Source organism: Lactuca saligna, chromosome 3, assembly GCF_052625555.1.
Source record: "Lactuca saligna cultivar CGN05327 chromosome 3, ASM5262555v1, whole genome shotgun sequence".
NCBI lineage: Eukaryota > Viridiplantae > Streptophyta > Magnoliopsida > Asterales > Asteraceae > Lactuca > Lactuca saligna.
Genome location: NC_136419.1, coordinates 12,672,619 through 12,689,740, shown reverse-complemented (window position 1 = coordinate 12,689,740; position 17,122 = coordinate 12,672,619). Strand labels below are relative to the sequence as shown.

Below are 17,122 nucleotides of genomic sequence, written 5' to 3'. Positions count from 1 at the left end.
TGGGGTTTGAGCCATATTTGGACTAGTGGAGTTTTGGGCCTTGCTAGACCATCAGCCTTTGAATTTAGGTCATTGCTTGGCTTTGGCCTTCTTGGATTTGAGCCCATGTGTAACACCCCGACTCTTAGGTATGGACTTTACAACTTTATTTTTCATATTTGAAAGGTCTACTCAACGAGTTGGATGCCTGACTCATCGAGTAGGAACATGTTTGGCCACGTGAATAAGTGACCAACTCGACGAGTCGGAGGACACAACTCGACGAGTTGGAGCTGGAGGATGAAGGGGTTTTGACCCTATTTAAAGGATCATTTGCCTCCTTATCCTCCCCTTACAGACCCTTATGAATCTATAAACCCTAAATTGTTGTTTTTCTCTCTTTTGTGTGATATTAAGCCTTGAGGTGGACGGTGGAAGGAAGATCTTGAAGTACTCAAGCATGGAACAAGATGAAGGTTGTAGATCCGAGTCCTACTTCATCTTAGAATTGTTTTTTAGGCAACAAGTTGTTACCTTGACCTTTTTCTATCTAGATCTATTCATGTATGAGATTAGGACCATTTTAGCAAGGTTGTTATGTTACTTCGGGTATTGGTTGTGATCTGAAGTTGCAACTTCATATCTAGATTTATCTTGGTCTCTAAGATCATAAAGTTTCAGCCTTTAGTGATTTAATACCTTCTTCATCCATTAGAACCTCTTCTATACCTTGGTTTTGACGATTTGAGCCTTGCATGCACGTACAGTTTGCAACTTTACGTGATAAATGTGCCCTATGAGGCTAGATCTACTGATTGGAGCATTGGAATAGCTTAGAATCAATTGGACATGGGATGGACTGTATGAACTCGACGAGTCGGATAATCCAACTCGATGAGTTGGGGAGGGTTTTTCCATTTCTGGTTCTGCATGGATTTGGCGAGCTAGCAAGACGACTCGATGGGTCAGTTAGAGTTTTCTTGACAATTGGACACGCACAGACTCGACGAGTTGCATGGAAACTCGGCGAGTCAAATGGAGGTTTTCATGACTTCTCGAGTTCTGGAAGGACTCGACGAGTTAGTGAACTGCACTTGACGAGTCGGGTCAACATGGACTATTGAACTTGACCGTTGACTTTAACATTGACCAAGGTTGACCAGTTTTGAAAAAGTTTTAAAAAGTTTAAATTTGGCATGAATTTTTTGGATGTTATACCATATTGGGTTTTGGCTATCGTTTAAGGATTTGGGCCGTTTGGGATTTTTGGAGCTATTGAATTGGGCCTCAGATTTTGGGACAAGCAAGGAAAAGGGTAAAATAGTCTTTTACCCTAAGTGTTGGACACTTGGACTAGGATTCCAGTTATGGGTTGTGGACCAATTATTAATTGGGTATTGATGATATTTAATATGGATATTTCCCGTATTAACAGTTTGGGATTTTATATGATATTCAGCAGTTTGAGGCGAGTTTCCTCATTGTGCTTGGCGGGTACCAATGCCGGTCCATGGTTTATTATGATTAGGATGGTAGTTTTCTATGTGAATCTTGCATGTATGTTATGTGATGTGTATTGTATTGTATGCTATTTATCTTAGTGATTATTGCATGTGTATTGTATGCACCGACTAATCCCTGCTGTGAACATGAGGCTATGCCTCATGCACTGGAATCACTGCAGGTAAACCTTCATGGCCACAGAGGCTGAGTAGTGCCAGGATATGAACATGGGTCAATAGGTTATCCACCATATCTTCCACATGTATTACTAAGTCACCACAACCCAAGTGTAAGACATTTACATTACAAAATAGAAGATTGAAATATATAACTAAAAGAGAAACTTTATTTCATCATCTAAAACAATAAATATTTTTTGATTGTGTTTCACTTATACCTTTTCCACCCTTAGATCAAATTGTTTACGTCATCTTGACCAATGTTTGGTCAAACACGTTGTCCATCAATGTTCCCGCTTAAACCTTCACCAATTTCTGTTATCCCTAAAATAAAATTCAAATCCTCTCAAAATTTACAGTCAAAACTTATCCACTGACCATCCTATATGTTTGCAAATCAACATGATATATCTTCTTCATTATTCTATTTCTTTCTTAGTATACATCGATGGTATCAAAATTCATTAAGGGCAAAACAATAACCTTGTATTTAATTCTTATTAATATAGTAAATACTTCAAATTTTGAAGATAATAATTGGTCTCATACATGTTAAATTACAATTGCTCGATTTCCAACTGTCTAACTCAATAACTTTATGTAATTGTTCTTAACCTTACATTTTTATATAACGTTATTGATTAGATTTACTATAATTAAGTTTAAATTGTCGAGATTTTTACTTGAAAGTGATGAGCATAAGTTGATGTTTTTATTGAAGTTTGAGGATGATGCAAAACTCAAAATCCCTTAGTGGTAATATCCTACATACTTAATAATTGATTATTTCGACAAAAATACTTTCCATTAACTTTGATAACAAAATTTTAGAATTAAGCATATTTTTATGATTATAAATTTGTTTTCTCTACTCACTTATACTTATCATCCTAAAGATAAGAAAAGATTAACCATGTTTATATTGAAAAGTGCCAGAAATATCTTATTGGTCATATCTTTCTAACATGATCTTCAAATGTTTCTTTGTTTTTTATTCGTTTTTGTGTATTTGATTTGTTTCTTCAAGAAACTAAGTTTTCTATTAATTTTGATAACACATTTGTTGAATCAAGCATACTATTATGATTATAAATTTGTCCATTTTCTATTGCTAAATCAAGTGTAAATAAATATGAACAATCGCTAAATTTCATATTCTATAATATAATTTATGCACTAATTAATCAAATAATAGTATATATCCAAGTGGCTGGGTACCTCCAAGACAATAAACACACCTGTAAATTATATTCAATTTCACAATATTGTAATTTTTTACTGGATTATATGAACAATTACTTCTTTCACTTGATTTAGATCCTTGATTACTCATATAAGGTTGTAATAAAATAAAATTTTGATAAATTGAAAAAATTGTTCAACAAAACCTTAAAATTTTGAAATTTGTTGGAAATTTGGTTATATGCCAGGTTAGGCTTCTTTTTGTGTTGTCATATTTGTTGATTTGACTATGTATGGTTCATTTGAAGTTCCATTTCTCTACAAGAATATTAATGTCCACATCCAAGTTGAAACACTCACAACTGGTAAGCATTCTAAAAGATTTTTTTACTTACATTAATCAAAACTATTATTTTAAGTGGTTCGTTCTCATGGATGCCACATCGGTTGTCACTATATAGACCTTCTAGCAGTCTAAAGAAGAATCCTAACAGCTTTATGAAGAATTTTGTTGCGTTTTCAATGAAGTATCACTCTGTCAACATTCTTCTCTATAGTTCTTTCTCTTATTTTCGATATAGATGTATGTCACAACAATAAGACAGAAAGAGGTGTTAGCGACCATTAAAGATGAAAAGGTAATATATAATTTAAGAATAATATATAAAGTGTAAATTTTAGATTTATGATATTTATTTCAATGAAAAATATTTTGTTTGATTGTTAGGTTACATATCTGTTTTTTATATAATTTGATTTTGACAAGTTTGATCTAAATTTGATAATTAAAGCAGGTAGGAAAGATATGTGCTAACGATTTTGAATTTGTATTGCCATATAGAAACCAACCGTAGCCTCACAGACCATTCCCTCATATCTCAGTAGGTCTTAACATTTCCTAAAATTCAGCTACAGGAAGTCATGGATGCACTTCTTAAATCAATCTTCTAAATCGGATTTCATTTGTTAGTTGGATGTAGTGATCAAAATGCAAGATTTGTGAAAGTTCATTATTATTTATTAGTGTTAACCTTTAGCAAATTATGAAACTAATATTATATTTTTTGTTTATAACATGTTTTTTTGTAATTATTTATTTGATCGGAAGATATGTATATGTGAGTGGGTGTAGCCTTAAAAATCATATTTTAATTTTTATAAGAAAAAAATACTTTGAAATCGACCAAATTATAATGTCTGAATTTAATCTTTATGGTTATGACAATTCACTTTATTTGTAATGTTTATCGAATTTCTTTGTAGAATTTAATGTTGTCGGTACATGTAACAACTTATTATTGTTTTTGGTTTTACAGAGCCAATATGAAAATAACCATATGAGACTCCATGGGGGTTGGTACACCGAACAAAATTAATTCATAAAGCTATTGCACAATATGTTTTAATCAAAAAGTCATATTATGTTGTAATAAAACAAAGATCAAATAGATCATTTATGTTAAAAATTACTGTATTAAAAAACAAAATTGCTCTAATATAAATATTAAATATTTTTATCTAATAAGTTTGGTTCAAAAACTCTAAAAATAAATCTAACTAACATTTTTTTTTATTATTAAAATTCAACATAACTTAAAACAACACCACCTATTAATGTGATATGTAGAGTCATTATCTAGTTATTATTATTATCACTAAATGGAATTTATCGCTAAATGGAATTTCGTCAATTATCATTATTTTGCAAGATATTAATAATTATTGTGACATTCCACCAGGCATATACTTTTGTTTCGAAGTTTTGATGTATTTATTTATTTATTTATATTTTTATTAGATATTTGAGAAATAGAAAAAGTTTAAATGATATAAGAAGCTACATAAATATTTGGATTTCTTTTCGTTCCGCCACCCTTGATACGTCTCTTTTAATGCCCATCCCATGCTACTCAATGTCGAGAATCATGGTGGATATATGTTTCTAGTTTTATGAAGTCCAATATTTAAATAATATATATTTTTAATCAATGATAATATACCCGACTAACCGACGTCATAAATATATTACTATTAGTTTTGAATTATACAAAATAATTAAATAAACAATATTATACGCAAATGAAATATAATACAATCGTGTAACACACGAAAATGTTTGAGATCTTTAAGCTTCTACGTTTGATACAACGTTTTATTTGGAACAAAAAGTTTTGTTTGACTCTACAAACTTTTAGTGTTTGATTTAAACAAAATGTTTCAAATCTAAAAATTATCTCATGTAGAGTTCAAACTACATGTTATCAGCTACCAATTAGAATTGTTGAACATGGTTTATATTTTTTTTTCTCACAAAGTTTCAATCCTCCTGGCCGACCACACATTTTATCCTGAACTGATGGATCGAGATTATTGGCATGCATTACCCGGTAAGATAAAGAACGGGTGGTTATCAAATGATATAATAATGAAATTTTAATTATAAAATACTCTCTTATAAAATTATATTGTAATGGTTTATTTTAAATTATAAATTTAATAACAATTTGTAATATGAATACAAATGTTGTTGGATAGATGCACACCTCGTGCACGATGGATGGTAATGTAACATGCTTTGTTTATTTTGAGTTTTGAGTTTTGACAGGTTGTGATTTGATAAGTTATCCGTTCGTGTATCTTGTCCGACCTGTTATTATAAAACCATAGGGGACGATGTTAGATGTTTTTTTTTTTTTTTTTCATACTTATACATTTTTTATAATTATCATTAAATTCTTTATTTTCCTTTTTGTATTTTTTATAACGGTCATTGTCATTGGATAATAATAGACAAGCTATAACTTGACAACATGACTTCAAATATATATGGTAGTTTTGCTACGGAAGATAGGTTTTAGAGGGTTAAATGTGAAAGGAAATTTGAGAAATTTCAAAATGAAGTTGCCACAACTCTAGATGACATCGACTATTGAGGAATGCCTGCTTGTCGTGACGATCTATCGTCATTAATTTTGTTTTGGTTGAGGGGTTGTCTCAACAAACAAACATGACCCTTTGGAGGTTAGTGCTTATTTATTTGAATGTTTTTAGAGCAATTGCTATCGGATCATCATCTGATTATACCTATTGCATCACAAACAACCGTTACGACTTTTCATTATAGAATGACTTGTATTTATAGGATATCTTTTGCAAATCGCTTTAATTATGATAGATTATTGTATCTAACATTTATATGTGTAACGCTTATTTGTAATCTATATTTGGGTTGATTACTTTTTATAGCGTTTATATGTATAACACTCATGAATGATACTAATTTTTATTTTCATTACTTAAATCAAAAGTATACAAAACGATATAATAACATTGAAAATCTATAATATTGTCATCACATTGATTACAAACTTAATTTTCGGACAATATATCAATAGATTATAGTGGATACATTACTTTTTCACGATCAATAAAAAATCTTCTAACTCTAACAACATTTACAAGATGATATCTTTCTCCCTCAAACATATCAATCTCTGCATCTACACCACCGAAACATATCAATCTCCGCACTCTGCCACTTTTAGTTTTTATTATTTATTATGAACTACCTATTCTTTTCTTTCCGTTTACATATTTTCAAAGAACGTCTTCATGTTCATTAAGTATGATGTATCCAACTATTTTCTAATCCTTTTTGTATCCTTATTCAACTTCCATCATTGCTTTGAATATATAATCGAACATCTTAGCTAGTAGCGGTTGATTATGGCCACCATAAAATTAGTTTATATCAAAACAAATATAAAAATATTCTTTTTCACTATGTCAAACATCAACTTCGAATGAACTCATTGTGTAGTGACAAAAAACTTAGGTTTAAAACATTTTTGTTTAACACCAAAAAGCTTGTAATTTATAGATATTAAGCGTGTTAGAAATATGTTAATCTCTAAATGGTGGATGGTTCAAGTCATGTAATGGACCTAAAATATAGATCATGAGTACGTTAAGTGGAGTATGTGCTAGCTGTTAAAAAATATTTTATATAATATTGAAATAAGACGGTAAGTGATAATTAAATATCGTTAATTGAATTCATATGTAGATGACAAATGACTTTTGTGAAATGGTCATTTTTGCTGCGGATAGCTTACTAATTTTAAGCTATTTTTTTACTATTTAAAAAAAAGTGTATAATAAGATTAGAATATTTGACTCTTTTTCTACCGTATATGATCATATGTAGTATGCAACAGTTGAAGAAAAAACACCGAGAGATACCGAAATAGAAAAAAGAATAAAAAAAAAAAACATAAATGATCGAAATAATGGGAGTTTGACGTGAAAGGCCGAGACGGAAGGGGTGCTCGGAGTGTGCTAATAAAAATCAAATCTAACATAAACATCGCCAACTTGGCCGAAGCTTTTCTTGGACTTCCGACTTCCGACTTCCGACACCGACCGAGGAGTCGAAGATTTAGTCCTCACACTCCATTCCATTCCAGCAACTCCTCCTCATATCACCGTTTCCTGTTTCTTCTTTTTGTTTATTGGAAGGATGGGAGGCACTCAGAAGAGCTACACCACTAATCCAAATGATTACAAGCTTTTAGAAGAAGTAGGTTACGGCGCCAGCGCCACCGTATACAGAGCGATCTATCTCCCTACCAATGACGTCATCGCCGTTAAGAGCTTGGATCTCGATCGCATCAACAGCAATCTGGTAATTCCATTGCTCCCTAACTTCTCTTGCTGTATTGTTTCCTTTTCTGATTAGGGGTTGCTGATTCAGCTATCCAGCTACCAAATGAAAAAAAGGGCATTTTTGCTTCTTTTTTATGCAGTTGAAATTGAATTTGTTTCCGATTTTTGGCTTGTTATCCTAGTTAAATGTACAAATAGGGATCGACTTCTTACGAATTTAACATCATCATACATCTACTTGTAATGTTTTTTTTTTTTTTCTTTTTTACAAACTTCAGTGCGATCACCTTGAAAAGCGTTATAATTGACATCGATCTTGGAGTTGAAACTTGGCCCCTTTGACATGAGAAGTCAAACTTCTGGAAGGGGGAAAGCTCTTAATCTTGTGAAAAATCGTACCTTTTTGATTTACTATACCCTGGGTAGGGATCAAAAGGCAGTGTTACGAAGTTCTATCTGTGATCTGTCTATTACATGTCCCCTTCATTTTGTGCAAACTATAGAGATTTTCTTTTGAGTTTATTCATCTACAGGAGCACTAATTGCATAAAAGATATCCCTAACAGAACAAGCTTGATTACAGTATTAGGTTTGAGATCAGTTTGGCTTGTAAACACAACTTTAGCCATGTTCAAGTATGGTGCCAAATTTTAAATTTTTTGATAAGCACTTAATGTGAAGTCAGCATTAGAATTTATGACAGCCCATCCTACATCAATACAAAAATCAAAAGTTTGAGCACCATAGGCTTTAAGCTGCTAGCTACTACTAAATACTAACAACTCCAAAATCCAACCATGATTGTAAGTTGATTTAGAGGTTATTGGACTTGTATGCTTCTCTAGGATTGGGCTTTACAAAATGATGATGTTTTTGTATTGTTGCATTCATAATGCCTTTTCATCGTCTTGAAAAATGTTAAATGCTTAAACCTAAAAAAGAATAAGATCAAGTGAGGTGTTTTTTTTATGGGTAAACGGCTTACTATTCCACTTTTATCATGTAGCAGCTATATTGGTTGTGATTAAACAAACCTAGGTCTTCTAAATTAATGCATTTGTCTTTAAATGACAATAGATATATAAAAGCATGTTGAATTACTCGCCATGCCCATGCTGTTATGGATAATTTATTATGATATTGTTTGGGCATTCCACAAGCTATCTTTTCTATATGGTAGATAGAAAATGATACCTTTGACTTTTGCTACATGAAAACAAACACGATAAAGTCAAAAATACTTCAACAATTAAATGCATGGCTTTTAGATATCATACCTAGACATTTTGGATAAGATGATAAATGCAAACTCATCAAAGTAAGCAGTATTAACTATCTTCAAGTTCTCATCATCAATGACAATTGACATGTTTTTCTTTTGTTTTCCAAACATTTTTACAATTCCCTGGCTGACATCATAAAAACACAAGCTGCAAAGTTGATGATTGATCTTAGGGTTTAATATGGTGATATGATATGATTATGATATGATGATGCATACAGGATGATATTCGAAGGGAAGCACAAACAATGAGTTTGATAGATCACCCAAATGTGATAAGGGCATTTTGTTCATTTGTTGTGAAGCAAAACCTTTGGGTGGTTATGCCATTCATGGCTGAAGGTTCATGTCTACATCTGATGAAAACAGCATATCCAGATGGATTTGAAGAGTCTGCTATTTCTTCTATCCTCAAAGAGACTCTCAAGGCATTGGTCTACTTGCATCACCATGGTCACATCCACCGTGATGTTAAGGTCACTAAAATCTTTCTCTGTATCTGCTATTATTGTTCTTTTATAAATAAATAAATAAATAAATAAATAAATAATATTTGTTATATGTTTGTTTGTTTAAGGCTGGAAATATACTTCTTGACACTAATGGAGTGATAAAGCTTGGGGATTTTGGTGTCTCAGCTTGTATGTTTGATAGAGGTGATAGACAACGTTCCAGAAATACTTTTGTAGGAACTCCTTGCTGGTTCGTAAAAGTCAAACTTCCTATTTTTAGCTGGTCAAACCATTTTTCATCACTTAATATATTATTAATATGAATTAATGCTCTTTACAGGATGGCACCCGAAGTCTTGCAGCCTGGAAGCGGATATGATTTCAAGTCAGTGTTTTTCTTTTTCTTCCTCATTAGGAATTTATATATATTTTTAAATAAATAAAAAAAAAAAAACAATGTCATTTATCTGTGTTGATCATTTACTTAACAGGGCTGACATTTGGTCATTTGGAATTACTGCACTTGAGTTGGCTCATGGTCATGCCCCTTTCTCAAAGTACCCTCCCATGAAGGTTGTTTTATTTTTTATTTTTTTAAAAAAAAATTCTTCACATCTTTAATTCTAGTTTGTTTTGTGTGGCAACAGGTCCTGTTGATGACCATTCAAAATGCGCCACCTGGACTTGATTACGACCGGGATAAACGGTTTTCTAAGGTAAGATTTTCTCTTTGTTGTTTATAGTTATGTTGATGAGTAATAATAAGTTGGATTTGTGAAAAAAAAAACAACAGTCTTTTAAAGAAATGGTGGCAATGTGTTTGGTGAAAGATCAAACAAAAAGGCCAACTGCTGAGAAGCTGTTAAAACATTCTTTTTTTAAGCAAGCTAAAGCTCCAGAACTTTCTGTCAAGAAACTTTTTGGTGACTTGCCACCACTTTGGCATCGTGTCAAAGCCCTCCAGGCATGCATCCACCTTCAATCTTCAATCTCTTATTATAATTTATAAAATTTTATTTTCACATTTATTTATATATATGTATATATATAATTCATAAATATCTATCTGCAGCTAAAAGATGCTGCCCAACTAGCACTTAAAAAGATGCCTTCAGCCGAGCAAGAAGCCATATCACACGTTAGAACCATTATTTATTTATTTATTTTTTTTAAATATAGTTTTTTTTGTCTGTCTAATTATTATTATTTTTTCTTGTTTATGATGATAATAAATAAACAGAGCGAGTATCAGCGAGGTGTTAGTGCTTGGAATTTTGACCTTGAAGAATTAAAATTCAGAGCATCCTTGGTATTCATCTTATCATAGATCTTGCTTCTTTTTTTGTTTTTTTTTTTTTTTTAAATCGACATTCTTTTTTTTTTTGGTAACTTTTTAACCATGGGATTTTGCTTCTTGTATTAAATAATCAACTATAACTGAATTGTTCAATTGTTTGTATTCACCGGAGGTGCAAGATGATGACGAAATTCAAGATATCAGGGACCTTGATGTAAATTCGACTTCATCTGCCAATAATGTAAGAATATATATATATATATATATATATATATTTTAAAATATTATCCAAACTTTGGAATATTAACTTTTCTCTGTTACAGGAAGCATCCAATTCGAAGGCTGCTACTATTGAGAAAAATTCCACAAGCGAGATTGAATCTAGGTCAATATTTATTGTGCAAGTTTTATATTACCAATTATTATTCTTAGTGCTGTTGTTGTTTTTATATTATAGTCTTTAATGTTTTAAGCGTTGTTTTTCCTTCAGTGATGAAGTTGTTGTCCCATCTGAATCCGTAAGCAATAAAGAAAGTAATGTGGGAGAAATTGATAATAATAATAAAGGAAGTATTGTTGTTGAAGAAAAAAGCAGAAAAGAAACAGAGCAACCACAAGCAGATAAAGAAGCAGTAGTAGCACAGGCTAAAAATAGAATTTTAACAACAACAGGAGGAGGAGGAAGAAATCGCCAAACACAGAGTGGACCTCTTGTGGCTGCTGCAGTCTTGAATCATTCAAAGTCTGACAGGACTCGTACTTTAGAAAGGTTTATTTATATCTTTTCTTCTTTCATTATTCATTATATATTATATTTTTCTGATTTCATTGTTGTTGTTTATACTCATAGGTCTGAAACTGAAACCTCACAAGCTGTTGATAAAGTCCATCATCAAGTAAGAAGAGCTCCCAGTTTTAGTGGTCCTTTAAACCTTCCAAACCGAGCTTCTGGAAACAGTTTGTCAGCTCCAATTAAACCATCTGGAGGTTTTTTTTATTCATTTCAACTTCAATGAAACCCCCCCCCCCCCCCCCCCCCCCCCCCCCCCCCCCTTTTTTTTTTTTTCTTTTTCTTTTAATATATATATATATATATATATATATATATATATATATATATATATATATATATATATTTTTTTTTTTTTTTCTTAACTTCAACAGGATACAGGGATTCTTTGGATGATAAGTCAAAAGCAAATTTAGTACAAATAAAAGGACGATTTTCTGTGACATCAGAAGACCTAGATCTTGTAAAGGATATTCCATTGTGTACAGTTCCTCGAAGGTCCCCCCAGGTATAATTCCATATTTCTAAATAAGTAATATTTTTTTTTTTTTTTTAAAATTTAATTCCGTTTGTGATTCATTATTATTTAATATATAGGACACATTACTGAGGAAATCTGCGAGTGTAGGAGAGTGGATATTTGATTCGAAACAGGTTTTTTCCTTATTGGCTTATTTTCTGTACTTACATGCATCAATGCAAAATTATACATTTCTGAGGTTTTTATTTTTATTTTTTATTTTTGGCAGCCTACACCTAGGGAGATGAATAGCAGTTCCGTTTCTGTACATAACAATTTGCCTGCATCAGTTCTCATGCCCCACCTTCAAAACCTCTTTCAGCAGACATCACTTCAACAGGTAAACTAAACTAAACTATGCTTACTTTTTAAAAAAAAAATCATTAACCCATTTTAATTTTTAATGGTGTTCTTTCTCCAGGATCTTATCTTGAATCTGTTGAATAGTTTGCAACCAGCTGAGGTAGCAGCAGAAGGTGAGTTAAAATCTCCATTTATTATAATAAAAAAAATCAATTAAAGTATGCTGTTATTTCTTTTGTTTAACTAAACTTATGTTGTCTGGTTGTATTTCAGCTTCTCAAAATGGGAAATTGCCACCGTTGCCTCGAAGCTCTGAGAACAATGGAGCTGTATGTTGATGACTTACTACTTTTTGTTGTTTGATTATATAATCACAGTTTAAGCATTCTCCAAAGGTCCATAAACATAAATTTAATTATTAAATGGTAATTATTTTCAGGTTGAAATTTCTGATAGAGAACGTTTGCTGCTTACCAAGGTTTCTGAGCTACAATCCAGGTTGTTACTTGTCACTCAATATAAACTGGGTTCCATTTTTTTTTTTTTTTTTTTATATGTTATGTCTCGGGAAGTATATTTAATTAATTTTTATTTTTGTTATACAGGTTAACAGTCTTGACCGAGGAATTGACTGCCGAAAAGTCAAAATACGTACAGGTGAGTTGACCGGGTTCTTGAAATTTAATTTATATTAAAAATGAATTAATAAGAGAGTTAGTTAACCTTGTTCTGGTTTCAGTTACAACAGCGAGTTGATGCTATTACAAACCGGGAGGATAGCCAGAAAGGTGAAGCTGATGCTTCTTAATATCCCACCTGGAAATTACAACTCATATAATGCTTGCTTGCTGTGTATATTCTGGTAATAAAAAAAAAAATTCTGTTCATTCTATTTTTATTTAGTTTTCATAAACTGAAATGAATACAATTAATTGGAAACAGTGGAGATGGTGATGAAGAACAGTTGGAAGGATGTGTAATAAGTTTTTGAGTAGCAATGATATGATATGATATGATGATTTCTTCTTCCTCAAGTTGAAATGCAAAAAAGCAAAAGCAATCAATCTTGCGAGGGTAGTCAGGAAACCATTTCTTTCATTCATTTTTCCCTGTGTAAAAGACAAACAGAGAAAGAAGCGCATGGATTTCATTCTTGAAGCTCATCCCATTCACCATTCTCATTATATATATTTATTATTATTATTATTATTATTATTATTATTATTATTATTATGTATGTTTCTGTTAGTGTGTCGATGTTGTAGCCGCAAACCCTGTAATTTCTCAACTAATGTTCACATCATCATAAGTTTTGTTGTATTTTGGGATTTTCTGTAAACTCTTATATATAGCACAAATGTGAATATCACAATAAAACGTAAGTAATTTGTGTTTATTATTGCGTTTATCTGCTTTGTCTTTGTTTATGCAATAATAATAATAATGTCTAAAAAGAGTGTGAATTGTTCTTGGCCTCCAGTTTTATGTCCACGCTGACCAACACTATCACTGAATATCTACAATTCTTAGGTCGAGAGTTTCGAGTCTTTTCAAATTTACATCATATTTGAGCCGCTATGTTTGTCATGTATTCCACTGAGAAAAAAATAATAATATACTTAATTAGTCTAAAATTGCAGAAGATTTTTTTGGCAAAAAGTATAATAAGGTGGGACCCATGAAGGTCGTGAATGCTTTTAATAAATAGGTTTTTATAAAGTAGTCATCAAATGTTGTTATCTTGAGGTTGAGAATTTAATGTTTAAGTTATGTAGTGGATATAGATAAAATTAAGGAGCAGTTTAGAAACATATTAGATTTATTTACGGTTCAAAAAATATTATTATTATTATTATTTGTTATTTTATTGTGTTTTAAACTCATTTTGATATAATATATTTTGTTTTTTGTTTTATCTTTTATTAATTAATTAATTATTATTATTATTACTTAAACACTTAACTTGATTTGATGTCTCTTTAACTTTAACTTTATCTTTAATAATAAAGAAATCGATTTGATGTTTGGTTTTATTTTATTGTTAAGCATATATAATACTATCGATCGATTGATCATTTACAACGATTGAATCATATGGCGAATTTTCAAACTGATCATCTATGTTTTTCTTGCATAGTTTTATTATATTAATAGGTTGAGACAATTTTCAAATTGACCACGTATGTATTTTAATTATTAGGTGTTTAGTACTCGTGAAAATCTGAATGAGTGGGTTGACAATGTGGTACGAACTCTCGGATATGTATGTGGGCATTACAAAGAGATACAAAAACGAAAACAAGTGGCTATGTTTCAAAAATCATTATAGTTTGTGATTGGAATGATGTCTATATAGAGGTAAGAATAAATCTAACACAAATACGGATGGACATCATCCATATGATCAAACTCCTAAATTGACAAAAAAAAAAAAGTAGCATTAAGATCATTTATTTAATAGCAAATTACTGAAATTTGATCAAAATTGTACGTTTGATTCCTAATTTTTTTTTTTTGTACTCAAATTGTCCCTATGGTTTAGTAAAAAATGCACGTTTGGTCCTTAACTTTATGTATGTAAGGGATGAAAAACGCAACAAAATCAAACCACAGAGACGATTTGAATGCAAAAAAAGTTAGGGACCAAACATGTAAATTTGACCAAACCATAGGGACGATTTCAATAATTTACTATTTATTTAATAAATTTTAATTTGTTTAATTTATTTAATAATAATAATAAACAAAAAAGGTAAGAAACAACAAAAACACCAAAAAGAAAAAAGAAAAAACAAACAAACAAAAGACATGTGATGAATTTAAAATATTTTTGTATACTTTATATAAAAAATTGTTTGATTACATAACTTGGTAAAATAGAAACAAAACATGGTGATATAAATAAATAGTTCGTATCTAACAAGAATAAAGCCACATGGTTTGGGATAAATATGAAATAAAGGAACACATGAGGGATCGAATATGACCAGTGCTAAAAGCCAAGCCTCGCTCCAACACCACCAACCATCCGGCGACGTTTAGAAGCGCCACTCCTCAACTCCTGAGTCACCGCCGTTTTCTGCTCCTCCAGCCATGAACTCTCTTTCTCTCGCTCCTTTCTCCTACGCCTGCAACTCTTCTACCCTCCCGAAACTCAAACCTCTATACACACTTCATCATCACCCTTACAAAAACGTCAACCAGGTCATCTTTCACTTTTTTCGTAATGAATTTATCGATGTTGATGCATGATTTAATTTCTGAAATCCGTTTGGGTTCTTTTTTATAGAAACGGAGAATCAGAAATGGAAAGTGCAAGGCGGAGTTAATGCACGATGCGCCGTTTGTTGTCGCTATGGGTTCGTGTGTGGTCAACTCGTTGGTGTTTCCTCTTCCCGTAGGTCCCAACGACATTGAAGATGGTGAGTCGGCGATCGATTCAGCTGATGCAAGGTTTGCTGTCATGGGGATCATAAGCTTCATCCCTTACCTCAACTGGATGGTGATCATCCCACCCGGCCTTTCTCTTGATTAAGAGTACATGATCTTCATTGTATTTGTTTTTGATGATTGATTGTTAATTATGGCTTATTGTGTGTAGAGTTGGGTTTTTGCTTGGATGGATACCGGTGATAAACGTTATGCTTTATATGCCATTGTTTACTTGGCTCCTTACTTAAGGTTTTTAAATAAACTTCTCATCTAATCTTTCCATGAAGATATATTTATGATCATCACATATTCGAGGGTGACAGTTGGCTATTGGTTGCGATTGCAGGACGAACTTATCACTGTCGCCTGATGAAAGCTGGGTGCCTATTGCGAGCATTGTTCTATGCATTCTTCACATTCAGGTAAAAGCTAGCTCTATCATAACTGCAACTTCTTCTTCTTCTTCTTCTTCTTCTTCTTCTTCTTCTTCTTTCGATCATACTGATCTGATGGTTATACGATTAACAGTTAGAAGCAATCATCAAGAACGGAGATCTTCAGGGCTTCCAGTTATTTAATTCCACGTCTTCAAAGAAAGATCTTAGAATCTCGGAACAGGTACTCATATAATTTAATATCTTTTCTTTTTCTTTTTCAAATCTTGATGATGGGATTGGGGAGTAAACTTTTTTAATTGGTTAATTAGGGTAGAAGAAAAGATGAACTAAACGGGAAGTTGCTTTCTTCAAATGATGAAATAAGGGATATGATTAGGGGTTGGGGAATTCCTAAAAAGCATGTCCGGAAAGCTGAACATTTGGGTGACAACGGAGAGGAAGGGTAAAACCGTAAAAGCACTATATGGTTATACCTTGAATTGTTTGATTAAGGTATAAATCAATTTGTGTATTTTAAACATGGTAATGTTTTGGGTCATGGAAATAGAAAAGGGAAACAGTTGGGATTGAATGTGCGTTTTGTTACCACATTTGTTTGAAATTGTGTCCACTCACTTCAATCATTGGAATCATTCAAATTGGACAAATAAATAATGTTATGTTATTTTTTATGAATAAATCTTCATATTTACCAACATTTTACATTTTATATCCCATCCTTTATAAGCATCAAGTGAACTACTCCAAATGAAATGATTTGTAGGCGAAAGTTAAAATTTTGAAATGCATATAAAACCAAGATATATTAACGTTGACACAAAGTGAGTATCGTAGACTCTTTAAAATAAAAGCTTCTCTACACGAGACGGCATGTGATATTTGAAAGTACGACATATATCGTTATCCGTCGGACCAATGGGTGAGAATCCCCTTCTCCATCCAAAAGCACCAAAACATCCGATTCCAACACGTACACAACCTCTTCCGATGCACAATTTGGATCTGATTTCAACGCCTAAGCTCTTAATATAATTATGGAGTTATCAACTCCAATCCATAGTTTTCCGAATTGCCTTTATGATCAAACAATCATTAGAGTCACTTATAAATCTAGCAACTCTTCATGTTTTTCTATCCAAA

General features: G+C 31.9%; 2 protein-coding genes across 2 annotated transcripts; both read left to right on the top strand.

Annotated features, from left to right (window-relative positions):
- Positions 1–7,138: 7,138 nt before the first annotated feature.
- LOC145034495 (uncharacterized) lies at positions 7,139–13,548 on the top strand. Its single transcript, XM_078982922.1, has 22 exons — positions 7,139–7,527; positions 9,012–9,266; positions 9,368–9,492; positions 9,583–9,627; positions 9,734–9,815; positions 9,890–9,958; positions 10,036–10,206; positions 10,315–10,380; positions 10,483–10,551; positions 10,712–10,780; positions 10,863–10,924; positions 11,030–11,308; positions 11,390–11,526; positions 11,704–11,837; positions 11,927–11,983; positions 12,079–12,189; positions 12,271–12,325; positions 12,426–12,481; positions 12,592–12,650; positions 12,758–12,809; positions 12,892–13,014; positions 13,095–13,548. The coding sequence occupies exons 1-21, from the start codon at positions 7,363–7,365 to the stop codon at positions 12,958–12,960; spliced, it is 2,187 nt and encodes a 728-aa protein (XP_078839048.1). The 5' UTR covers positions 7,139–7,362; the 3' UTR covers positions 12,961–13,014; positions 13,095–13,548.
- Positions 13,549–15,083: 1,535 nt separating this feature from the next.
- On the top strand, positions 15,084–16,661 carry LOC145033403 (uncharacterized). The gene is made up of 6 exons (XM_078982034.1): positions 15,084–15,356; positions 15,442–15,654; positions 15,754–15,833; positions 15,931–16,006; positions 16,113–16,202; positions 16,291–16,661. Exons 1-6 carry the CDS (start codon positions 15,246–15,248, stop codon positions 16,426–16,428), a joined length of 708 nt encoding a protein of 235 aa, XP_078838160.1. The 5' UTR covers positions 15,084–15,245; the 3' UTR covers positions 16,429–16,661.
- The last annotated feature ends 461 nt before the right edge of the window (positions 16,662–17,122 follow it).